The 25953-nt window shown below is 43.1% G+C and overlaps 1 protein-coding gene across 1 annotated transcript in view; it reads right to left on the bottom strand.

The window, feature by feature from the left end:
• The window catches only part of Golga5 (golgin A5), a 30614-nt gene extending 5677 nt beyond the window's left edge, over positions 1 to 24937 (bottom strand). Inside the window, exons 1-10 of the mRNA XM_051150705.1 lie at positions 24768 to 24937; positions 20547 to 21117; positions 17354 to 17578; positions 15516 to 15735; positions 14803 to 14926; positions 11839 to 12042; positions 8225 to 8395; positions 5934 to 6062; positions 2658 to 2756; positions 476 to 701 (exon numbers count right to left, since the gene is read on the bottom strand). Coding sequence (XP_051006662.1) covers positions 476 to 701; positions 2658 to 2756; positions 5934 to 6062; positions 8225 to 8395; positions 11839 to 12042; positions 14803 to 14926; positions 15516 to 15735; positions 17354 to 17578; positions 20547 to 21087 — 1939 coding nt within the window. The 5' untranslated portion in view covers positions 21088 to 21117; positions 24768 to 24937. The remainder of the gene's footprint in view (positions 1 to 475; positions 702 to 2657; positions 2757 to 5933; positions 6063 to 8224; positions 8396 to 11838; positions 12043 to 14802; positions 14927 to 15515; positions 15736 to 17353; positions 17579 to 20546; positions 21118 to 24767) is intronic.
• Between the last annotated feature and the right edge of the window lie 1016 nt (positions 24938 to 25953).

The following is a 25953-nucleotide window of genomic DNA, read 5'->3' as shown; positions in this document are numbered from 1 at the left end:
CCATGACTGTGTAGGCTTTACGCAGTTCTAAGGCTCAAATTCTGACCTACTGATATTGGTGCTAACATACTCTTTTTGAATATGCACCTTAAAATTCTACAAGTTTTGTTATCATAATTAAAGCACATGTACAAACATGCAAATCAATACAGACTTCAACACTAACAGTCCTTTACTAACTGATCATGAAAACACATTTCCTTTAAGTGTCTGTGCTACTGAATTCCTGACTTGTGTCTGTCTTGTTGAGTATCTTATTATCCCAATGCACTTCCCAATCCCAGGCCCTCTTTCTCTAAGTCTGACCCTCTGAGCTATTAGTCCAATATACATCTTTGTAATGATCTTACTAACAGCACAGGGCCCAGGTCTCACATCAGGAGAACAATCACTGAAGAAAGATTCTTTTCAGTAAAAATGGTCTTTCTGTAATTTTTCAAAATCATGTTTTGTCGCCATGTCCTTCTAGGGTTACCTTCACCACCGTCAACTGCAGACATGTTAATGGAGGATCCGCTGCTGGACCCCTCGGAGGCAGAGTGCACCTGCTGCTCCAAGCGCTCTAGCTGGAAGACCAGGGAGTTCTTTTCTGTGCTGAGGCTCTCCAGCATGGTCTGCTTCTGGATGAGTGTCTCCGTTAGCTGATGGAGTCGGCTTTCTAGCTCTGACTGGCTGCTGTTGCTTAAAGTTTTGTTGGTAAGCTAAAGGGTAAGTGTTCACTAAATCAGTACATAGGCTCAAAGCTGCATGGTACACAAAAGACATGAATTGGGTCCTCAATTTCTATAATGACCGAGCATGGTGGCGCACACCTTTAATCCCAGCACTTCAGAGGCAGACAGAGGCAGGTGGATCACTGTGAGTTCGAGGCCAGCCTGGTCTACAAAGCAAGTCCAGGACAGCCAGGGCTACACAAAGAAACCCTGTCTTGAAAAACAAAAAACAAACAAACAAATCTCTATAATGATTTTTTCACTAGCTGCAAGAAGGGATTTTTAAGCCACACGAGCAGGCCACATATTGAGTATGATAACAGAAGGAGGTGTTTCCTGACCGTCATCTAACACACAGCACATGAGTGTCATTGTTACTATGTGTTAGCCTCTCTGTTGTTATGAGACAGTCTCTTTTTGCAGCTTTGAACTCACTATATAACTTGGGCTGGCCTCAAAACTCATAAGCCTCCTGCCTCAGCCTCCTGAATACCGATGTTATAGGCAGGTGCCCATCAAGCTGGGTTTCTGTCCTGGTTTTATATTATGAGTGCATGTGACTATAAAGACACACTGTTAACTGCATTTCTTACTGCCATGATATGGTCCAGTTGACAGTTCAAACTTCTCAAGTGGGATTCTAAATCCATAATTGATTAAAGGCATGCACCACCATGCCCAGCTGATTTTTAAAAATTTTTTCTATTCTCATGCAGTGAAAATATATCGGGTGGAGAGATGGCTCAGCAGTTAAGAGCACTGCCAGTTCTTCCAGAGGTCCTGAGTTCAACCATATGGTGGCTCACAACCATCTATATTCTCTAATGCCCTCTTCAGGCATGCAAATGTAATGCAGTTAGAGTACTCATATACATAAAATAAATTATATATATATATATATAATTATCTTATTTTACATATTAAAAATTAGAGCCTGGCGGTGGTGGCGCACACCTTTAATTCCAGCACTCAGGAGGCAGAGGCATGTGGATCCCTGTAAGTTCAAGGCCAGCCTGGTCTACAAAGCGAGTCCAGGACAGCCAAGGCTACGCAGAGAAACCCTGTCTCAAAAACCCAAAAAACAAAACAAAACAAAACACAGAAAAAAAAAATGGTGACTTTACTGTCCTACCAACTGATACTATAAAGATTAATCAGTAGATTTTTGTTAGGAAGAAGAAACCACAATTATGAATGTGATAATCAGCTCGACCACACTGAGGTCAGAGCCATGCAGGCAAGTCTAATGTGTAATGAAGTGGTTACAAGAGACTTCTACAAAAGGAAGCCATTGCATAGCCGGGCTCAGTGTCACGCGCCTGTAAGCCCAGTACTCTGGGAGGAAAAGGCAGGCAGTTCTCCGTAAATTCAAGGCCAGCCTGGTCTACAAAGTGAGTCTAGGAGAGCCAAGGCTACATAGGGAAACCCTGTCTCATAAAACAAAACAAAACAAAACAAACAAGTCTGGCAGTGGTAGCGCATGCCTTTAATCCCAGTACTTGGCAGGCAGAGACGGGTGGATCTCTGTGAGTTCCAGGCCAGCCAGAGCCATTACACAGAGAAACCCTGTCTGGAAAAATCAAAACCAACCAAACAAAAAAGAAATCATCGTGTATGTAAATGAAAATTTAAGAACTGTGATGAGAGGGCTGGAGAGATGGCTCAGAGGTTAAGAGCACTGTCTGCTCTTCCCAAGATCCTGAGTTCAATTCCCAGCAACCACATGGTGGTTCAAAACCATCTATAATGAGAGATCTGATGCCCTCTTCTGGTATGTAGGTGTACATGAAGTCAGAGCACTGTATACATAATAAAATAAATAAATAAATAAAAGAAGTGTGATGAAAAATCTACAGCAGCTCCTAACCTTACAAAAAACTTCTGAAGGATATGGAAAAACACCTTACTGAAGCAACGCAGGTCACTCACTTTCCCCGCTCCTACCTGATTCCTCAGCTTTTGAATTTCTTCCTCTCGATCTTTAATCCTGCTTTGCAGTGTGTTCTTTGTTCTATGCAGATCTTCTTCCACATAATGGAATTCCTAGTGTGAGGTGTGAATAAATCAATCTGAGTGAGCTCCGTGCCATCTCCAGAGCCCAAGACCCACACTGACACACACTCAGCACTCAGTTCACGGCACAACCACACTGAACGGACCAGCCACGGACATGGATGTTTTTGATGAAAAGTCAACAACACTTCAGCATGATGTTGTCATCGCTGGCTCTGAAATATATGCTAATAGGATAAATCACCTAAAAATATAAAATATTCTTACCTTAAAGTAGTGAGGAAAATGGGCCATCATTTATAAATGTGAAATTTATTATAGAATAATATTATTATTGATCATAAAACAAGCTGAAAATATTTGCCACCTATGATAAACACCGATGCTGTTAGTAATATAATGTTCATAAATGATTTTTTTTGAGGGGCTGGTGAGATGGCTCAGTGGTATAAGGCTGATGGTTTGGTAAAGATTTACCAGAAGGGTTACCAGACTTCTTCTATGTTCTAGATCTGTACAAAATCAAGGCTGAAATTACTCAATAAATCCTAAAATTAAATACTACATCTGGAATCTTTGACAAGTAGCTTACAGCTACAGTCAGCTCATGTTCCTCTACTCATAATTTTTAAAATGACATTTGAGAGAGGGTACAGGAAAAACATCTGCCATAATAAATGAGTATTATCCTCTATCAATCACATCAAACTGCTGCCCTTTGATACATAGTAGCTCCTTGAACTAACTAAAATGCAATTCTGAAAGGACAGCTAATCTTATAATTACATTAACTAAAACAGTCTGCGACACACATGTCTTACAGGTCTCTATTTGGTTTTTCTCTTAACAGTCACAAAATAATTTTAAGTACTATTTCCATAATAAACCCTAAAGAAAAACTCATTTAAAGAATTAAAAATACACATGAAGAATAAAGAGAATTTAAAATATAAAAAATTAGAAATAATACACGAAGAATCACAAGAGTAATTTTCTAAAAATGAATAGTAGTGACTTTTTACCATATGAAATAAGACAGCAAATGTTGACAACAGCAGTAGTTATTACAGTCAATAGGCATTACTATAAGGTACAGAATCTTACTCTGAAAATGTGGCTATACGCATATTTAGTAGCACCTGCCTCAACATAGAAACTACTGCAATATACTGCTGTAAAATAATTTTGCTTGGGAAACTAACTGAACATACACTTTCATTCTCAAATAGAAAGAAGAAACTAATATAACACAAACAGTATTTCTAACAGAGAAAGTAGATGTAGTGAGTACAGTGTTTTATGGTTTTTGTTTGTTTGTTTGTTTTGGTTTTTCAAGACAGGGTTTCTTTCTATGTGCAGCCTTGGCTGTCCTATACTCGCTTTGTATACCAGGCTGGCCTCGAACTCACAGCGATCTGCCTGCCTCTGCCTCCGTCTCCCTGAGCACTGGGATTAAGGGTGTATGCCACCATGCTTGGCGTGTTTTTTCACACACTCTGACAGACAAATGGGATATAGACACATGAACTAGAAAGAATTCTGGGCTCTGAGCTGATGACACTGGGTTTTATTCTCTAGTTCACTTTATAGTATGAGGCAGTTATATATTCTGTGCCCAAATTTCCATCTGTTGAGACAAAACAACAACATCATGAGCTCAAGGGATGGATCAATGGTTAAACACTGTGTGAAATTATGAGGACTAGAGTTCAGCTCCCAGCATCCATTTAAAAGCCGGATGTCCTGTAGCCCCAACTCTGAGTGGAGGAGGACAGAGCCAGGAGGGTCACTAGGGCTTGCTGGTTCTAGCTAAGCTGAGACAAGAACTCCACGTTCAGGACACTGTCTCAAAGGAATAAGTAGAAGAAAGGGATAGAGGGTCAGGTGGTGGCTCACATCTTTAATCCCAGCACTCAGGAGGCACAGGCAAGTGGATTTGTGGCCAGCCGGGTCTACAGTGTGAGTTCTAGGACAGCCAAGGCTATCTAAAGAGACCCTGTTTCAAAACAAAACAAAACAAAACAAACACAAAGTGATAGAGGAGGACGCCTAATGTGCTCTTTCAGCATATGCTCATGCACAAACACCAGCACACACACTTGCAAATACACTCATACACAAGCCACAGAAATAAATAATCCCGAGAAACAAAAAACAAAACAAAACAAACAAACAAAAGAAACCCCACCAGATCCTAAAACTGGAGGCTGAGGCAGGCGGATCTCTGTGGAGACCAGCCTGGTCTACAGACCTAGTTCCAGGACAGACAGGACTACACAGAGAAACCCATCTTAAAAAACAAAACAAGCAGGGCGTGGTGGCCCATGCCTTTAATCCCAGCACCTGGGAGGCAGAGGCAGGTGGGTCTCTGTGAGTTCAAGGCCAACCTGGTCCTCAAAGCTAGTCTAGGACAGCCAGGGCTATTCATAGAGAAACCCTGTCTCAAAGACCCTAAAAACAAAACAAAAATCAAGAGGGGTACATGTCTTTAATCTCTGCCCCCAACCAAAAAAAAAAAAAAAAAAAAAAAAAAAAATGTGTGTGAAAGAGAGAAGGCTCTGCTGGTTAAGGAACTTGTACCTCAAGTCTGACAACCTGAATTCAATCCCTAGAACCCATGTAAACATGGAAGGAGAGAACCAAGCCTACAAAGTTGTCCTTTGACTGCTACAAGCAAGCAGTAGCATACGGATAGCAGTATGCATGTGCCTACACTCACACATCATGAATACAAACAATAATAATAAACATTAAAAAACAAAGCTGGTAGCACGCCTTTAATTCCAGCACTCGGGAGGCAGAGGCAGGCGGATTGATGTCAGTTCAAGGTCAGCCTGGTCTACAAAGTGAGTCCAGGACAGCCAAGGCTACACAGAGAAACCCTGTCTCGAGGAAAAAACAAAAACGAAAACAAAAAACCAAAGCTGGGTGTGGTGGCACACACCTATAATTCCAGCACTCAGGGAGGCAGAGGCAGGTGGATCTCTGTGAGTTTGAGGCCAGCCTGGTCTGCAAAGTGAGGCCAGGACAGCCAAGGCTATGCATCTCAAAAACCCAAAACCAATCAACCAACCGAACAAAGAAACAACCAAGCAGACAAAACCCCAAACCAAGGACGGTGGAATGAAAAGGCAAGAGGAAGCTCCCACCTACCACCAACACTCTGAACCATGTTCTATGCTTTGCCGGGAGGGCCCCTCTCCTTACCTGTTTCATTCGGTCCAGCTCCGTCTCAAGATCTTGCTTAGCTGCCCTCTGCCTAGCTATCTGGTCTTGCAGATCCTGGAGCTGTTCTCTGGCTGATTCCGCTTCGCTAACCTGCTGAGCCTCCATATCCTAAAAAGAACCATACATATGAAGGCAAAAACTACGAGTTATGTTCAACACACACTGAGCAGCCATTACATGCTGTAGACTGGGCTCAGCAGTTCCCACAGGGATAAGGGATCAGAGGAATCAAATCAGATACCTTCACTATGTAATTTGGCTAGTAGTGAGTAAATGACCAGGATGCCACAAACATCTAACTTCATGAGTGAGCAGTAGGTAATTCATGTCTCCACTGAAAAGCTAACATTTTTTAAAAATTATTTTTTAAATTAAAAGCTGGGTGTGGTAATGCATGCCTGCAATCCCAGCACTCAGAGACCCACCAGCTTATACCTCCCCACGTGCTGGGATAAAAGCATGCACCACTATTCCCAGCTGGCTTTTGAGTTTGAAAAAGAGAGAATAAGAAATATGGGAAGATATGAAACTGGCTAACAGTAGTAAAGCCAGAAGCAGCTCACATGCTAACTCAGTGATGCCAGCACAGATAATCTCTCTATGTGCTAACTGATGGCAAACACACAACTAACATAGACAAGTCTCTTTGGTACTTCACTCAGCTCTTTGAAACTGTTAGCTTTTCTTTCTTTCTTTCTTTCTTTCTTTCTTTCTTTCTTTCTTTTTTTTTTTTTTTTTTTTTTTGAGACAGGGTTTCTTTGTGTAGCCTTGGCTGTCCTGGACTCACTTAATAGACCAGGCTGGTCTCCTACTCACAGCGATCCACCTGCCTCTGCCTCCCTGAGTGATGGGATTAAAGGTGTGCACTACCATGCCTAGCTGTAATATACTTTTTAATTAAAAAATTATGTCGGGAGGTAGAGGCAGGTGGATCACTGTGAGTTTGAGGCCAACCTGGTCTACAAAGTGAGTCTAGGACAGTCAAGGCTACACAGAGAAATCTGTCTCGAAAAACAATACAAAACACAAAAACAACAATATTTGTGAATGGCTGCATTGCTTACAGTGGCATCTGTAGGTAAGAGGACAACAAGGAGGCAGCCCTTTCCTTCTACCTTATGTAGGTTCTGGGGATGGAGCTCTGGCTGTCAAACTTGCACAGTAAGTGTCTTTATCTGCTGAGCCAGCTCACCAGCTCTACTAATAGCTTCTTTATTTTACTAGATTTAATGCTTTTTATAGATCTAATATAGATTTTATAAACTTCTTGGAGCAGGGATAAGAAAAATTGTTCAACGTCATTCATGATGCTGGGATAAAATATTACAACATGTCGTTTTTATATTCTTATCCAAAAAGCATGCAACAGATATGAGTCAATTTACCATCTATGTAACTTCTAATTTGAGGTGATTGAATTCTTTGGAATTCATATTTGTTTACAAATTTTAAATGATTCAACTTAGAAAATAAAAAAGAGTAGAAGGTTCTTAATCTCCTTTCAGCAGAGACCCTCCCCTATGATACCTGTGTCAAAGATCCCATATATATGTGGACTAAATGGCCCAATTCACTGTTTTGTGTTGGGGAATCAGACTGAAAGCTCCCTCACGCCAGGCAAGCATGCTATTACTGAGTCGTAGCTCCAGATCTTTACTTTTAGATTAAGCACAGCTCTTATACACAGACTGCAATTATAAGAGCATGTATGCTGGGCGTGGTGGTGCACACCTGTAATCCCAGCACTCAGGAGGCAGAGGCAGGCGGATCCCTGTGAGTGCGAGGCCAGCCTGGTTTGCAAAGTGAGTCCAGGACAGCCAGGGCCACACAGAGAAACCCTGTCTCAAAAAACTACAACAACAAAAAAGGAGGGGCATGCATAAAACCATAACTAGTTTCTGAGCCCATGCTAATACTAGGAAGCATTTCAGTTTTATAGAAAACCCCAAAGTAATCTGCTTTTAAATAGCAGAATTTAAGATCCATACATGTAAAGATCCCTGTCTGTTTCCTGGTGTAACTTTAGGCTTAAGTACATAGCAGCATGTGGTACATATTTCACATGTGTTTGTTACCCCTAGGAGTTACAGTCAGTCAACAGGCAAGAAACCTACTGTGTAGATACATGTCTACACGGTAATCAACATTCTAGCAGAATGAAACATTGTTTCAATAACGCCACCTCCCCCTAAAGCACAGGATCGTAGCCTCTCCCTCACACAGAGAGCTGGGGTAAACGGTTGTCTGGGACGCTAGGCAATGAAGGTTACCTGTAGCTCAGATCTCAGCTGATGGATCTGGCCCATCAGCTTCTGGATCTCCTCCTTCTGCATCTCCCTCTCATGCCGAAGCTCGTCTAGCTCCATGCTGCTAGCAGTGCTGCTGTCTAGGCCTTCAAAACTCGAGCCTTCCTTCAAGCTGTTTATCAATTTTTCTTTAGACTGTTGTGAAACAGAGAGTATAGTCAAGCAAGGATGATAACGGCCTACTTTTTAAAGATTTATTTATTGTGTGTGTATAAGTGTTTTGCCGGCAAGTATATCTGTGTACTGTACAAAGGCCTGGTGACCACAGGAGCCAGAAGAGGGCATCAGCGCCTCTGAACTAGTACAGATTAAGCCACCAGAAGGGCCCTGGGAACTGAGTCCTCTCTAAGAGCAACAAGTGTTCTTAACTTCTGAGCCATCTATCCAGACTCCAGCTTGTACTTTACTCACTTTTCTTTATTCATTTTTTGTGGTGCCAGAGACTGAGCCCAGGGCATATACACGCTATGCACACTTTTCCACTGAGCATTATTCCCAGGTAGCTTATATAATGTCATCTCACCATATAGAAACAAAGCCACCAGACATTTATCCACAGAGAGAAATCACAGCTTATTAAAGCCACAGGGATAAAAATGCAAGAGACCCTTGCTGAACTGTTCTTGGACCTTAGTCCCCATGATCATGTTATAGGTACAAATGCTTCATAAGAATATTTTCCTAGCCCGGCGTGGTGGCGCACACCTTTAATCCCAGCACTCAGGAGGCAGAGGCAGGCGGATCTCTGAGTTCGAGGCCAGCGTGGTCTACAAAGCTGGTCTACGACAGCCAAGGCTACACAGAGTCCCTGTCTCGAAAAACCAAAAGAGAGAGAGAGAGAGAGACAGACAGACAGACAGACAGACAGACACACACACACACACACACACACAGAGAATATTTTCCTCAGGTTAGAGAGATGGCTCAGATGTTCTTCCAAAGGTCCTGAGTTCCATTCCCAGCAACCACATGGTGGCTCACAAGCATCCATGAGATCTGGTGCCCTCTTCTGGCCTGCAGGCACACATGTGGGCTGTACAAATAATAAATAAATCTTTTTTTTTAAGAATATTTTCCTCTTATTCTTCTTTTCCTAATCATACTGTATCAGCCAATACTTAGAGAACATCTATGATGTGCTTGGCACTGTACTAGAGCTCTGTGAGATTAAAAAAACTGTCCTCCTCTGGAAAGCATCTTCTGCCTCACAAACTAAACAAAATTAAAAGCACCAGTAGAAAAAAGCAATGAACTCAAGCAAGGAGGAAATGGTCAGATCCCCAACCCCCTATTGCTGAGTTCTGAGCAAGAGAGAAGGGTTTTCCTGAAAGTCAGCATTTATAGATTGAAATACAGCTAGTTTATTTATTTATTTATTTATTTTTGAGACAAGGTTTCTCTGTGTAGCCTTGGCCATCCTGAACTCACTTTGTAGACCAGGCTGGCCTCGAACTCACAGCAATCCGCCTGCCTCTGCCTCCCGAGTGCTGGGACTAAAGGCGTGCACCACCACGCCCGGCCTGAAATACAGCTAGTTTAAAACAGAGAGAAAACACAAGAGCACAGTGGTGTGTGGGAATGCACTATGTGAGGCAGCTCAGGAGGTGTGTGTGGGTTAATTTGTAAGGGCTTCGGATGCCAGGCTAAATTTTATTTATTTTTGTTTTGTTTGAGTTGGAGTCTTATACTGTAGCCCAGGTCAGCTGTGAACTGGTGGCAATCCTTCTGTGTCAGCTTCCTAAGCGCTAGAATAGTAGGCAGGTGCCAACATATCTGGAGGCCAAATTATTTTTATGCGACTTGGTAGACTAAAGTTACCAGACAGTAGGCAGGGGAGTGCGGTGAGCAAGACACTGTCTAGGGATGCAATCACGCACACGATAGTGTCCACCTTCTCTCACCTAAGTTCTTCACCGCCGCTACACGTCTTCATTTCATTTTTATTTTTGTTTTTCCAGACAGGGTTTCTCTGTGTAACAGCTCTGGCTGGCCTATAACTCACCACGATCCACCTGCCTCTGCCTCCCAAGTGCTGGGATTAAAGGCGTGCACCACCACCGCCTGGCACATCTTCATTTCTGACCTCATAATGCTACTCAATTTCCTTAGCACCGCTCTCCTCAGACCTAAGGGTAAACCCTGCGGGAGCCTCCACAGTCTGATTCCAGCCCATGACTGGGTTTTATCTCGATCATCTAATCTCTAGTATGTTATGCTCCAACAATGGGCACTAGCTCCCCAGGCATACCGTGTTCTCTCAGGACCCCTGCCTCTGGAACAGCTTCTTTATCTGAAATCTCTACCCTCATGTGAGCCTTTCTACACATCCTTGAAGGTTCTCTTCATAGTGTTGACTCAGTGCAGCGAACCCTGGCATCTCTCGGCACATAAAGTCTTCTCTCTCCAAGTCCCACTGTACTGCACTAATGACTTTACCCTGTCAATTATTTTGATTTTTAAAAATCTGCTAAGCTGAATGTGCCTTTAAATTAAAGGCAAAAAACAAAAAACTAAGGTTTTGTAAATGACTATGTGGGTTCATGCTTTACTGCCAGGTGACAGTAACATTTACCAGCACAAAATGAGGAAGATTGTTTAGGAGTTGAGGCTTCCCAACACCTAAACAGCAAGCAGCAACAAAGTGAGGTCAGGAGCTGACTGTTAGAGGCATGCTTGGAGTCTCATGAGGTTACAGGTAGGAGCAGAGTGAGCATACAGCAATGCCAGGCAGGAAAGAGGGTTCAGGAGAAGACTTAAAGGAGGCCACTCTTTGAAGACTGGGAAGAGGACTCCACAGACCTGGAAAGATTGATAAAAAGGAACAAGACAGGAGCCAAGGTGGTGTTTGGCACAGAGGACAAGATCTCTGATCTCCAAGCGGATGAGAAGGTAACAGCGCCAACTGGGTCATCAAAGTCAAAGTGCATAATAAACTATGACAGCAAAGACATATTCAAGTCTTCTAGACATTTTTGGGAAGATAATTTCAGAAATGTAATAGATAAAAACTATATGATGGACCAATGGGGACGAGTTCTTAATAGAGACAGCATAACCCTAAGCATTCTGATGCATCTAAGATGCACTGAGATAAAATAGGGCACAGCTCAAAAGGAAAAGCTAAAAGCAGAACAACAACAACACCACAAAAAATCTTTCTGTTTTTCCTTTGGGAGGTGTCCCAAAATCTAGTCCTGATTCTACCACCGAGTGAGCACTGAGCTAGGACACACACAACAATAACAAAGCAGCAACTCACACGAAGCAGGCAGAGAGACCATGCACAGACAGACAGACTATCCTAAATAAAATGAGAGCCCATGTTTTCTCTCTGGGGAGAGGCTGAAGACTACACTGGTGAGTGCATAACATAGCTGCTTAGCAACAACAGCATCATCAGAGATGAAGGCAGTAAGCTGAAGATGTGAACCAGGAGTGGAAAGATGAAGAGAATTTCTACCCTTTTCACTGGAGTTCTAAGTGCAGCAGGGCGATGCAGCCAACACATGCCCTCCCCAGTGTGTAAAGTGCTGGTGTCCCCCAGCGAGGGGCACAACAGAGTGTGCACTCGTACTTACCTGGAGTATCCTTGTAGCTTTCTGCTTGTAGTCAACTAACTCCTGCTTCGCAGACTCCAAGCTCGACCTGTGAAGCTTGACTTGCTGCTGGAGCTCATCAGCCTTCTTCTTCTCCTCAGAATACTTTCTTTCTGCCACAGTAACTGCTTCTGCCAAATTCTGGCGTTCCACTTCCATTTTATTAAGGCGTGTAGTAAACTCACTCTGTGGTAAATTTTACATTATACATATTCCATCATTTAACATTCAGATATTTTAAGGGGATATATTAGCTCTGACCAAAAATGAGAAGAAAAAAAAAAGAATAGGAAAATATAAAATTGTGGCTGTCGAGCACAACAATGCATTCAAGTCAGCAGCAGTTGTTCAGGGTCTTTTATCAATAGGGTCTTATTTCCAAATTTGGTGCTGGGGATCTGTTTTCTAAGAAATATGCCAGGTGTGCCAGGTACAATGTTGCACACCTAACTCCAGTACTTGGGAGGCTGAGGCAGGAGGATTACCACAAATGTGAAGCAAACCTAGCAAGTTTTGTTTTATTTCATTTTACTTTGAGGCAGAGTCTCACCATGGAGCTCATGGCTAGACTGGCTGGCCAGAGAGCTCCAGGAATCTGCCTGTCTTCCCTGCTCACCAACAGATTAGGTCATAGATTTATGCTACCTTTGTCCACCTTTTTTTGAGACAGGGTTTCTCTATGTAGCCTTGGCTGTCCTGGACTCGCTTTGTAGACCAGGCTGGCCTTGAACTCACAGCGATCTGTCTGCCTCTGCCTCCCGAGTGTTGGGATTAAAGGCGTGCGCCACCACATCCAGCTCCATGTCCACCTTTTTACATGAATCCAAACTCAGGTCCTCGTGCCGGCACAGCACTCACACCACTAAAGGGTCTCCCCGCGCCCACTTCATTGTTTTTATGGCCTTAGTAGGATTTCCTTGTATGCACATACCAAAACTTGTTTATTCCAGCAGCAAATGGCATTTTTATCTCTAGCTTTGCCAGAATACCAATACTGCTCTACACGCACTCAACAAGTTTTTATGTGAACACACATTTTTAATCTCTGGGGCAGGTACGTAAAGTAAAACTGCTAGACCATATGAAAATTCTATGTCTCTATGTTTAGATCTTAAGGAACAGTCTGTTCTTAGAAAATTTTCTGAATATTTTTAGAACTTAGGTATGGGACTCTGGTTCATCTATAAATTTTAAGGAATCTAAATACAGAGTAAATATCCCTAAAGAAAGTTTCAATATCTGAGTGTCTGAACTGCAACGTGCTACAAGTGTAAAGCATACAATGTTTTAAAGGACCAGAAGACAGAAGAGATTGTAAAATATCTCACATAATCAACACAGGGTTTCTCTATGTAGCCATAGTTGTCCTGTAATTCACTATGGAGACCAAGCAGGCTCAGTCTCAGAGATCCCCCTGCCGCTGCCTCCTCAGTGCTGGGATTAAAAGCGTGTGTCCCATTGCCTAGCCACACTATTTTTTTTAAAAATATGAACTACATGTTGGAACAAAGATTTTTTTTGCCCCTTATCGAAAATTCCCCACAGCCGGGCTGTGGTGGCGTACGCCTTTAATCTCAGCACTTGGGATGATTGCTGTGAGTTTGAGGCCAGCCTGGTCTATAAAGCGAGTCCAGGACAGCCAAGCTACACAGAGAGACCCTGTCTCAAAATACTAGGGGGAAAAAAAAAAAAAAGAAAATTCCCCAGGACCAGAACGATTTTAGTCTTTCTTTCTTTCTTCTTCTTCTTTTTTTTTTTTTTTTTCCTCATATTTTAGAATGTTTACAGGTACAAAATAAAAGTTTGTAATCTTGGTTGTCCATTGGCTTTGCACCTTCTTAAATCTTATAAAAATAAATCACTAAACTGGGCATGCCCTGAATCCCACCCAACACTGGGGAAGCAGAGGCAGGCTGATTTCTGAGTTTGAGCCCAGCCTGGTCCATAGAGAGAGTTCCAGGACTTCCAGGGCTATACAGTGAGACCTTGTCTCAGAAACAAAATGAAAACATAAATAAAGCCTCCCTCAAACAAACCACTAAAGCCTTCAGTGGATTCAGAGAGGTAGATAGGTCCAAGACTGAACTACACATAAAAACTGCTTTAAAGTAGAGCTATTCCTGGCGGTGGTAGCACACGCCTTTAATCCCAGCACTTGGGAGATGGAGGCAGGTAGATCTCTGTGACTTCAAGGCCTGCCTGGTCTACAAAGCGAGTCCAAGACATCCAAGGCTATACACAGAGAAACCTTGTCTTGAAAAAAACAAAAATAAATGCATGTAGAGCTGCAAGCCAGGCATGGTGGCACACCCTTAGTTCCAGCAGAGGTAAATGGATCTCTCAGTTGAGGCCAGCCTGATCTACAAAGTGAGCACGAGGACAGTAGGGAAACACAGAAACTGTCTTGAAAAACCAAACCCAAACGAAACGCCCCGAAACAGCATGCTTTTTCTTGAAATGTTCTCTTAAAGTAAATGAATCAGGTTAAACTAGAACTAGATAAGATTAAATAAAAATAAATGCCCCAAACTAGCATTTGCTGAATAATGGCAATGGTTGCTACAACCAAATTAACTGACAGATGCACAGCTTTGATAAACATTAACCATTTTGATTTTCTTTCATACATGACATTGATTCAGCAAGGATCTCAAGGTTTTGTTTTTTTTTTTTTTTGGTTTTTTGAGACAGGGTCTCTCTGTGCAGCCTCGGCTGCCCTGAACTTGCTTTGTAGACCAAGTTGGCCTCAAACTCATAGCGATCTGCCTGCCTCTGCCTCCTGAGTGCTGGGATTAAAGGCAAGCATCACCATACCTGGCAGGATAATTTTTTAAATATCTAGGTTTCTGTTTGATAAAAAGCATGGTAGAACTCTGCTGAAGAGCTGAGGTGCTATCAAGTGTGGTGGCACCCCTCTCTGCCTGAGGTCCAAGAGAACATTCTGACCTGCATTTGTTTGTAGCTCTCTTGCTCTCTCTTCAGAGTGGCATCCGCTTCATGCAGCCTCTCTTGAAGAGTTTGCAGAGCTTGATTCTGCAGGCTACTACCTTCACTGTGATCTTGCATTATTCTAAAAGAAAATTCATACATGAAAGAATGCATTTCCACAGAGAATAAGCAGTCAGGTACTATAATTTTTGGAGCATCTATGACTTAGTCAAACAAAAAAGATGGTCTAAAACATTCTTTTTTTTAAATATTTATTTATTATATAGAGTGCTCTGCCTGCATGTACACCTGCACATCAGAAAAGGACATCAGATCACACATTATAGATGGTTGTGAGCCACCATATGGTTGCTGGAAATTGAACTCAGGACCTCTGGAAGAGCAGTCCATGCTCTTAACCTCTGAGCCATCTCTTTAGCCCAATCTAAGACATTCTTAACATATCTTTTTTGTATTTTTAGGTCAAATATGTACATACAGTATATTAACTAATGGATGGCACTATGCTTTTCAAATAAACACTCTTCAATTTAGAATTTGCTAACCATTTATCTCAAAAGTAAAAAATGAATCCATCTCCAACATTACAAGAAAACTTCCCTCTTGTCAATTTCTAAGAAGCTGATGCTTCTTTGTAAGTTGGAATACACTACAATATTACCATATTTGTACACGTCAGCTTGTCTTTTCTGTATTAACAGACTACCTACCGTGACTTCTCACTCTGTAAGGCTTCCAGTGCTTCTGTGCGGGAACTCAGCACCTGGTCAGCCTCCTGCAGTCGCACTTTCAGGACAGCCAGCTGGGAATCCTTTGCAGCCACCGCTTCAGTGAGGTCATCGACCTGGGCTCGCAGTTCCCGAGTTATTCGATCGCTCTTTGAATGGTCAACATTCCACTTTTCCACTCTTGCTCTTGCCTTATTTAATTCTATAAAAAAATAAAAATTTAAAAGCAGCATGTGACTTTAGTCTCGGCACTGGGGAGGGAGGCAGAGGAAGGCAGATCTCTGTGAGTTCAAGGCCAGCCTGGTCTACAAAGTGAGTCTAGAACAACAAAGGCTCTTTCTTATTACATAGAGAAACCCTGTCTCAAAACAAAACAAAACAAAACAAACAAAAAACGAAGTCAGGTGTGGTGGCACACACCTGTAAACCAGGCACTTGAGAGGCAGAAACAGGTGGATCTCTGTGACTTTGAGGCCAGCCTGGTCTCCAAAGTGAATCCAGGACAGCCAGGGCTACTACACAGAGAAATCCTGTCTCAAAAAACCAAAAACTAAAATAATAAAATTTCTTTATTCAAGCAAAATAAAACACATATTTTCGTGATATAGATAGTCTGCCACCAAAAACAACTTTTAAAGATTTCAAACAAATTTCATGGGTTTCAGAAAACATTTTATTCCATCATGTCTATATTAGTCTGGGCAAATCAAAGCTTTTTTCTAGTCAGTCTTTAATATTTTATTCCTCCCCACTTGTTTCATGTCTAAATAAAACTTCCCACGTTCAATCTCGCTGCTCTCCCTGGGCCCAGGAACCACAGTAGACTCTCCTATCCCTTTTGTTCCCCCGTCGGCCACACCCCCCTCAGTCACTACCCCCACAGACACAGATTATTTCTTTTAAAGATTTACTTATTTTTACATGGATGGGGTTTGGCTGCATGTATGTTCATTCATCACATGCATGCCTGGTGCCCTGGAGGTCAGAAAAGGACATCAGATCCCCTAAAACTACACTTATAGATGGTTTTGACCCACCATGTGAGTGTTCGAAACAGAACCCGGCTCCTCAGAAAGAGCAGCCGGTGTAGCTAGCTACTAAGCCATGTCTCCAGTCCCAACATTTAAAAAAAAATTTCTGAAGAAGTGGAGGGTTTTTACGTGCAGGTTATGTCTCCAGAGGACACCATTCACACTGAATTCCAGGTTCGATTATGGCCCCTGGAGTGGCTGCAACACTGTGACCATGCCCACTAGAGTCCAGCACTTTATATCCTCCAGCTTTGGTTCGTGAAATAGTTCTCCATAACGTTAGAATAAACCAATCAAATAACTGGGTGACTATTAATATCTGGTTTCTACTGGTTCCTAAATCTAGTGGTTTGCACATGTAAGCCCAGTACTTGTGAGGCTGAAACAGAAAGACTGCTGCAAGTCTGAGGTTACCCTGCACTACACTGCAAGACTCTAGCCTCCATTCTTTTTTTTTTTTCTTGTTTTTTTTCAAATTTTAAGTCAGGAAATTTTTTTTTGTTTTGTTTTTTCGAGACAGGGTTTCTCTGTGTAGCCTTGGCCATCCTGGACTCACTTTGTAGACCAGGCTGGCCTTGAACTCACATCGATCCGTCTGCCTCTGCCTCCCGAGTGCTGGGATTTTTACGCGTGCGCCACCACGCCTGGCTAATTTAGTGGTTTCTTAAGCATCTAAACTCGCCAAGATTCTGCTTTGTGCTCATAGAAGAAATGGTTCTATTTTTAAATTTAGGCCCAACATTTCCATGGAAATAACAATTCACAAGCCCCATGTAATTAAGGTCCTACCTTCTTGAGTTTCTTTGGATCTCTGAAGTACTGAGGCCATTTCCTGATTTAAAGACTGGACTTCATTCCTGAGCAACTGATTCTCCAGTCGGAGATTAGACAGCTCATGTGACATGCCCCCATCACTAGGTGCTGAGCTGTGCTCCGTGCTGGTGGCATTTGATGCTATGCTTTCCTTCAAGGATTCACTGTGGCCTTCAGGCACAGAATCAGAACTACTCACCTCTGTAAAACAAGAACACACTATGTAAACAGCATCGTCGCTAAGTAAGCAGCAGTCACTTGCTTTTGGAATGCTTCTTGGTGAATTGGTTGCTATAGTTTGGATCCCAGAAAAACACCATTAATTCTCAACAGATACTACTCATGAAAATAGTCTTGCCAGGCGTGGTGGCACATGACTTTAATCCCAGCACTTGGGAGGCAGAGGCAGGCAGATCACTGTGAGTTCGAGGCCAGCCTAGACTACAAAGGGAGTCCAGGACAGTCAAGGCTACACCGAGAAACCCTGTCTCGAAAAACCAAAAAAAAAAAAAAAAGAAAATATAGTCTTACACATGGAGTCTACAGATCTACAGAGATCCTCAAAGTCTGGACACACCGGAAGAGAGGACAGAATATGAACCAATTCTAGGAAGAAGAAAGCCAGAGATATTTTTTCCCCAGAGACGAAGTTTCTGTGTAACAGCCCTGGCTGCCTGGAACTCTGTAAACCAAGCTAATCTGGAACTCAGAGATCCACCTGCCTCTGTCTCCTAAGTGCTGGGATTAAAGGCGTGCATCACCATACCCAGCTGCTGGAGATAATTTAAAACGATGTGTTCCCTTGTTTCCGAAATGGTTTTGAGAAAAGGAAGAAGTGTCAACCCTGAAAACACAGAGAAGGCACAATGGAACAGCTGTGGGGCTCAAAGCAAGAGGACTAATGTATTATGACCAAACTGAACCTAAAATTGATTTACCAAACGATGCCACGAGTTCAAATCCATCTTGTTTTTAATTAAGTGTAATGCAAATTCACTTATTTTTAATGTGTATAAGTAGTTTGCCTGTCTGTATGTCTGTGCACTTCATAAACGTGCTGTGCCCATGGAGGCCCAAAGAGAGTGTTTTATCCCCTGGAACTGAGGTTGCAGGCAGTTGTGAGCTACCATATGGATGCTGTGAACTAAATCTAGGTCCTCTGGAAGAGCAGCAAGTGCTCTTAACCACTGAGCCATTCCTTTAGCCCCACATTTAACTTATTTTTTAAATTATGTTGGCAAATGGGGACTTTCCACAAGGTTAGATAAGCAAGTGATAACATGGTGAAATCCTCAGTGCCTTTAGTAATGGAGTAAATGCAAACTAAAAACATAAGAAGCCATTGGGTGCAGGGGAACACACCTGTAACCCTAACATTTGGAGAGGCAGAGGCAGAAGGATCACCATGAGATTGAGGCTACTGGGCTACCCTATGAGTTCAAGGCCAGTCTAGGCTACAATATTTCTCAAAATTAGTAACAACGAGATCCAGGTTGATAGCACATGCTAATAATTTTAGCACTTAGGAGGACGACATGGACAATTACAAGTTCTAGATCTTGTCTCCAAATACCAATAAATAAATAAAGGAAAGACTTTTCCCCCAAAAAAGTCAGAGTCAGCAAGAAAGAGGCTCTTGCTGCCCAGTCTAACAACCTGAGTTAAATGCCAGAACCTAACCAAAGGAGAGACCCAACTCCCTCAATTGTCCTGTGATCTCTACATGCCTCTGTGGCACGCATGTCTCTGTATCCACACGCTGCCAAAAAATAAGCACATATATTTTATCAATTTTTTTGTTTTGGTTTGGTTTTGGTTTTTCCAGACAGGGTTTCTCTGTGTAGCCTTGGCTGTCCTGGACACACTTTGTAGACCAGGCTGTCCTGGAACTCACAGAGATCCGCCTGTCTCTGTCTCCCGAGTGCTAGGAGTAAAGGCATGTACCACCATACCTGGCTAAGCACATATATTTTAATTTTTTTTTGGTTTTTCGAGACAGGGTTTTTCTGTGTGGCCTTGGCCATCCTGGACTCACTTTGTAGACCAGGCTGGCCTTGAACTCACAGCGATCTGCCTGCCTCTGCCTCCCGAGTGCTGGGATTAAAGGCGTGCGCCACCACGCCCGGCCACATATATTTTAAAACACGGACAGTTCTTCATTAGATCAAATAAGTAAAAGAGGGAGTTTAATATCTGAAAGTATAATTTACAAACGTAATGCAAGGATATGTACATGTATGTATATGACTTAATTGAAACTCAAGGTTATTTTATCTGATTTCAATGTTATAAAGTTAAAAATCCTAAAACTAGAGCAGGAGCTGGGAGTGGTGGCGCATGCCTTTAATCCCAGGACTCAGGAGACAGAGGCAGGCAAATCTCTCTGAGTTCCAGGCCAGCCTGGTCTACAAAGTGAGTCCAGGACAGCCAAGGCTACACAGAGAAACCCTGTCTTGAAAAAAAAAATCATAAAAGTAGAAAATTCTCAGTCAGGTGTAGTGGCACATACTTTTAATCCCAGCACTCGGGAGGCAGAGGCAGGCAGATTTCTGAGTTCGAGGCCAGCCTGGTCTACAGTTAGTACAGGACAGCCAGGACTGTTACACAGAGAAACTCTGTCTCGAAAAACCAAACCAAATCAAACAAAGTAGAAAAATCTCTTAATTGTAATTAAGGGGAAAAAGGTAAAGGCAAACAAACAAACAAACAAAAAACCCCACCATAATTAAATTTAGAATGTATTTACCACTTACACATAACTTTTAAAAATTACATTATTCAATAAATAAACTGTAAAAGAAAGACTGTAGGGTAGCCTATAGATTAAAATTATATTAAGATTTCAATTCTTCTTTGGAGTCTCAAAGAGTCTAATTTATTTCTTTCTCTTTTCTTTTTTGGTATTTCTAGACATGGTTTTCTCTGTGTAGTCCTGGCTATCCTGGAACTCATTCTACAGACCAGGCTCTCTTTGAAACACTCCTCTAAGACAGTACTGACTAGTGGTAAACAGTGTTGTCCCTTGTTTACAATGCACACTGGCCAAGATCCCTCTTATACCTGTGGGGACAGATCCTGTAACAGTGGATGAAGAATACTACTCAAACATTTTTAACTTAGGATGACACCTCCATTCTGCTTAAGGAAAGAAACAGGACTGATTTACTACCAGGACTCTGGCTCCCAGGACTTTCTTCCACGGCCTTGATGGCAGTTATACTGGTGTTCAGAGAACTGACACTTGATGCCTGAGAACCTGGGAAGACAGGTGTTCTGCCCTTCTCCTTCTTGGTCTCCACTCTCCCAGTGGGCTCCTTTTGGGAGCTGTTAAGAAAATCAAACAGCAGCTCATCATCAGGCTCTGACTTTTTCCTCCGCACAAACTGGGATGAAGACCTAGGGCCAGGCCCGTGCTCAGTGGGATGGGAGGCCTCCCCAGCTGTCCTGGATCCGACTTTCACGTTTGCTGTGCCAGCTATAAGAGTGGCTTTTTGCTGTCGGATGTTATCAGCAGCCGAAGAAATATAGTTAGCTTTAGGTCCAGTCTGGTAAGTTGAATCTGTGTTTTGCTGGTCAAGCTCGGGATAGTCAGTATTTTTGCTATAAAAGATGTTGCTGGTATTCTCCTTTCTGAGAGCTGTCGCAGCCCCTTGATCAACTCGGTTTAAAAGATCTTCAGCCCTTCCAGCAAGATCAGCAAACCAAGACATGATGGTAGCAGAATAGTCCTACTAATGAACCTGTAAAAAAGGACAAAGTATGATCAGCCCGTCTTCTAGAAAGAGGTTAAAATCTTCCCCTGCCTCTTACTAGCCAGGCAACCTTGAATGAATTACTAATAGAAGCTGAGAAACCTCATCTTGAAAATGCAGAACAGGGCTGGAGAGATGGCTCAGTGGGTAAGAGCACTGTCTGCTCTTCTAGAGGTCCTGAGTTCAATTCCAAGCAACCACATGGTGGCTCACAACCATCTATAATGAGATCTGGTGCCCTCTTCTGGCCTGCTAGCAAACATGTAGGCAGAATACTGTATAAATAATAAATAAATCTTAAATTAAAAAAAAGAAAGAAAATATAGAACAGTAAGTATACTTCCTTACAGAGTGTTTTTGTAAATATACTCTGTGATGGTTTTGTGCTGTACTGTCCACCAAGCCTCTGTGAACAAATCTTCTTAGCTGAACCTTTCAAGTCGTTGGAGCTACAGGAACTCACCACCACATGTGGCTCAGCATGGTTTTAAGATCAAATAACAGGAGAAATACCTTTTGGGATGCTCAGCATACAGAAGGCCCTCTACTAGTGTCCATTACCGCTATTACAACAACTGCTAATTTCCTTATTATTTCAAGAAGGGTGAATCTTAGCATAGAGAAAACATATGCTACAGACTCATATACTGAACTCCAAACCCAAAGACCTCACATTGTGATTTTGTAGAGACAGGATCTTTAAAGATGTAATTTTTTTGTTTTGTTTTTTTGAGACAGGGTTTTTCTGTGTAACCTTGGCTGTCCTGGACTCCCTTTGTAGACCAGGCTGGCCTCGAACTCACAGTGATCCGCCTGCCTCTGCCGCCCCCCCCAGGGCTGGGATTAAAGGCGTGTGTCACCACGCCCAGCTTAAAGATGTAATTTAAATTAAACTTCTAATTAAACTTATTAGAAGAGATATATACACAAATAGTCATAAAGAGAAAAGACAACTATCTGTAATTCAAAGTGAATCCTCAGAAATCAGCCTGCAAAGCAGGCAAGCCAGTTGAGCAAGTAAAAGCCTTTGCCCTGAAGCTTGACAATATAAATTCAATCCACAGAATTCATGAGGGCATGAGGCAGAAGCCCTGAGAAAGCGGTCCTCTGACCACACATAAGCCCACATTTGAAAGCACTTATTCAACTAATAAGTAAAATAATAATGATGATAATGCTGCTGATAATAATAACAATAATAACAACAATAACACAACAACAACAATAATAATAAAAACAAATGAACCTTGCCAACATCTTCATCTTGGACTTAGAAATGTGAGAAAAATCAATTTTACTGTTAATCTACCCAGCCTATGATACTTTTTCATGGATGCCCTCGTGAACTCATACAGAATTCAAACAGCAAAAACAACTTGGCAAAATTCCAGCACAACCTAATAAAAGTAGTCTCTGAAGTTTGTTTCAAAGAACTGAACTTGAAAAAAACAAAGCAGGGGGTGGCAGCATACACCTGTAGTCCCAGCACTCGAGAGGCAGAGGAAGGCGGATCTGTGAGTTTAAGACCAGCCTGGTCTACAGAATGAGTTCCAGGACAGCCAGGGCTACATAAAGAAACCCTGTTGGGGGCTGGAGAGATGGCTCAGAGGTTAAGAGCACTGCCTGCTCTTCCAAGGGTCCTGAGTTCAATTCCCAGCAACCACATCATGGCTCAGAACCATCTACAATAAGATCTGGTGCCCTTTTCTCTCTGCAGGCCTTACATCCAGGCAAAACGCTGTATACATAATAAATAAATATATCTTTAAAAAAAAAAAAAAAAAAAGAAACCCTGTCTCCAAAAAAACACCAAAAGAGAAAAAAAGCAAAACAAATACCACCTGATCGTTAAGAAAGCTATTACTGGCCGGTGGTGGTGGCCCACGCCTTTAATCCCAGAACTTGGGAGGCAGAGGCAGGCAGATCAATGTGAGTTCGAGGCCAGCTGATCTACAAACTGAGTCCAGGACAGCCAGGGCTGTTACACAGAGAAACCTTGTCTGGAAAAACAAAAAGACAAAAAATGAAAAAAACAAAAACACCTATTACTGATGGGCTGTGGTGGCTCACGCCTTTAATCCCAGCACTGGGGAGGGAGGCAGGGGGTGGTGGCATACACCTGTAGTCCCAGCACTCGAGAGGCAGAGGAAGGCGGATCTCTGAGTTCCAGGCCAGCCTGGTCTACAGAGTGCATTTCAGGACAGTCAGGGCTACACACAAACCCTGTCTTGACAACAACAAAAAGTGAAGCACTTCTGTGATTTACATACCCAGCATATATAGGTCTAAAGTAAATTTTCAGTAACTTAAACACTTAGAACCTATGATGTGTATGTTGACCTTGGTTCAAAATGTTTTCAAAAATAACTGTACAAACGATTCAAAAATAACTGCACAAACGATTCAACCAACACATGTGACCACCTATAGATGCCACATAAGTCAAGGCGATGAAGTAATTAGCCTTCATGCTATAGAAGAGAGTACACTACAAAGTCAACAGTGGTTGTTGAATGTGGCTGGCATTGCTTTGTCACATGGCTAATTCTTGGGCTTTCTTTACTAAAATGGTATCAGAGTTGTCTTTTCTTCCCATCTAAGCTAGATCTTTTTCTTGTGTGTGTATGTACACACACACACACACACACACACACACACACACGACCCTTTTGCCATACAGTGGTTCCGGTTGTTGTAATTGTTGCTTTTTAAACATCTTTCTCTCTGAGTGGGGGATAGGAGTGGGTGGATCAACACAATGCCTGTTTTGCTCACTAATGGATTCCCAGAATGTAGCCCACACAGGCACTCCAAGAAACACTACTGAGGCAACTCATCTTCCTATGCCAAGTGTTGTGCAGACAGTATCACGAATACCTTTTGCAGCTACATTATGTGGTAAATTGCCATGTTCTTTAGAGACAAATGTGGATATGGTTTAGAAAGATCCCAGAGCTTTGATGGCATCTCAGACACTGAAATCTAATTAAACCCAGTGCCAACACCATTCTTTTAACCCCTTCTTTTCCGTATTTAACCTCCTCAGGGTGTTCACTGTCTAAACACATTCTTTAGGGAAACCATTAAGTGTGTATTTCAGTTTATGAGAAATTAAATGAAAAGGGAAGATGACATGTATTATAACACAAACGAAATACTGGTGATGAGCGAGAGAAAATAAACTCTCTTAATAAAAATGCCGAACGACACTTACTAATTTATGTCTTGCGTCCCAGCTGAAAGTTAATGGGGCTTTAAAATACTGTCAGGGACCTTGACATGGATTATAGACACTGAGCTTGGGCCTGGGCTCTTGTCTCAGGGACAGATTGACTGCAGAGGGGGGACTTCAGTGGTGCAAAGCCACCTGAAAAGTCAGACATCACACAGAGAGGGGTCATGGGTCTGAGGCTAGGCCCGGACCATGGGTTCCCGGGAGGAGAGGACACACCCAACTGCGCCCCCAGAGCAAGTGAGAGTCCCGGTGGAGGACAGTCAGCCTCGATGACCTGAACCTAAGGGGCTATGGCGTCCCTTTCCTTGGCCCTGAGCGAAGATCAGCACGACGGCGCTCGGGAAAGGCAGAGACCGGGTCCCACAGGCCAAGCCTTCCCGCCCGCGGACTGTTTGCGCCTCACCTGAGGACGCCGAGCGGCTATGCCGCGGCCTCGTCGCCCACCCGGGCCGCCTCAGCAGCCGGCTGCTCCCGGACCTGCCGGCTAGGTCTTCCGGGAGACGTGGAAGGGCAGCGAGGACCTCAAAACAGAGTGGCCGCCCAGCTGCCTGAGCGGCAGGGAGCCGAGCGCCGGCTGCCGGCCGCCTAGAAGGCCACTCAGGCGGCGAAGGAGGCGGCCGCGGGGCCCTAGAGCCTGGCCACGCCCCCTTTCCGTCGGCCGCCGAAATGGGCGCCGCGCCAGCGTGCGCATGACGTAACCACCGCCTGCACGCGGCCGCCACAACATTGCGGGTCACGCCCACAATTGGGGCGTGGTCCCGTGACGGATAATGTGAAGGACAGGAGAGGGTCCAACCTAATCTGGGCGGGGCGTGAGCATCAGGTGAGCCCGCCCAGGCCTCTGGGCTCCTCCTACCTTTGGAATCCAAAGGTTTTATAGATAAGAATTCTGAAGCAAAGCCGGGCGTGGTGGCGCATGCCTTTAATCCCAGCACTCGGGAGGCAGAGGCAGGCGGATCGCTGTGAGTTCGAGGCCAGCCTGGTCTACAAAGTGAGTCCAGGATGGCCAAGGCTACACAGAGAAACCCTGTCTCGAAAAAAAAACCAAAAAAGAAAAAAAAAGAATTCTGAAGCAGAGGATGGGAATACAGAAACTGTGATCCCGGAGCCAGTAAATAGAATAAATAGCCAGGACTGACAACCTAACTTCCATTCATATAGTGGAAAGAAAACTTGTACACACACACACACACACACACACACACACACACACACACACACACACGCACATTAATGCACACACTGATTAATTAAGAATATAATTTAATTTAAATAGCTGGGTGTGGAAGCACTCCTTTAATCCCAGCACTCAGGAGGCAGAGGCAGGCGGATACATGTGAGTTCGAGGCCAGCCAAGGCTCCACAGAGAAACCCTGTCTCGAAAAACCAAACCAACCAACCAAACAAAACAAAACAAAACAAAAACGAAATAATATAACTTAAAAAAAAAAAAAAGAAGAAGAAGAAAACAGCTCACCCCTTTAATCCCAGCACTTGGGAAGCAAAGGCAGGCGGATCACTGTGAGTTCGAGGCCAGCCTGGTCTACAAAGCGAGTCCAGGACAGCCAAGGCTGTCTTGAAAAACAAAA

This window comes from Acomys russatus, chromosome 1 (assembly GCF_903995435.1).
Source record: "Acomys russatus chromosome 1, mAcoRus1.1, whole genome shotgun sequence".
NCBI classification, from domain to species: domain Eukaryota; kingdom Metazoa; phylum Chordata; class Mammalia; order Rodentia; family Muridae; genus Acomys; species Acomys russatus.
This window is presented reverse-complemented; position numbering and strand designations above follow the sequence as displayed.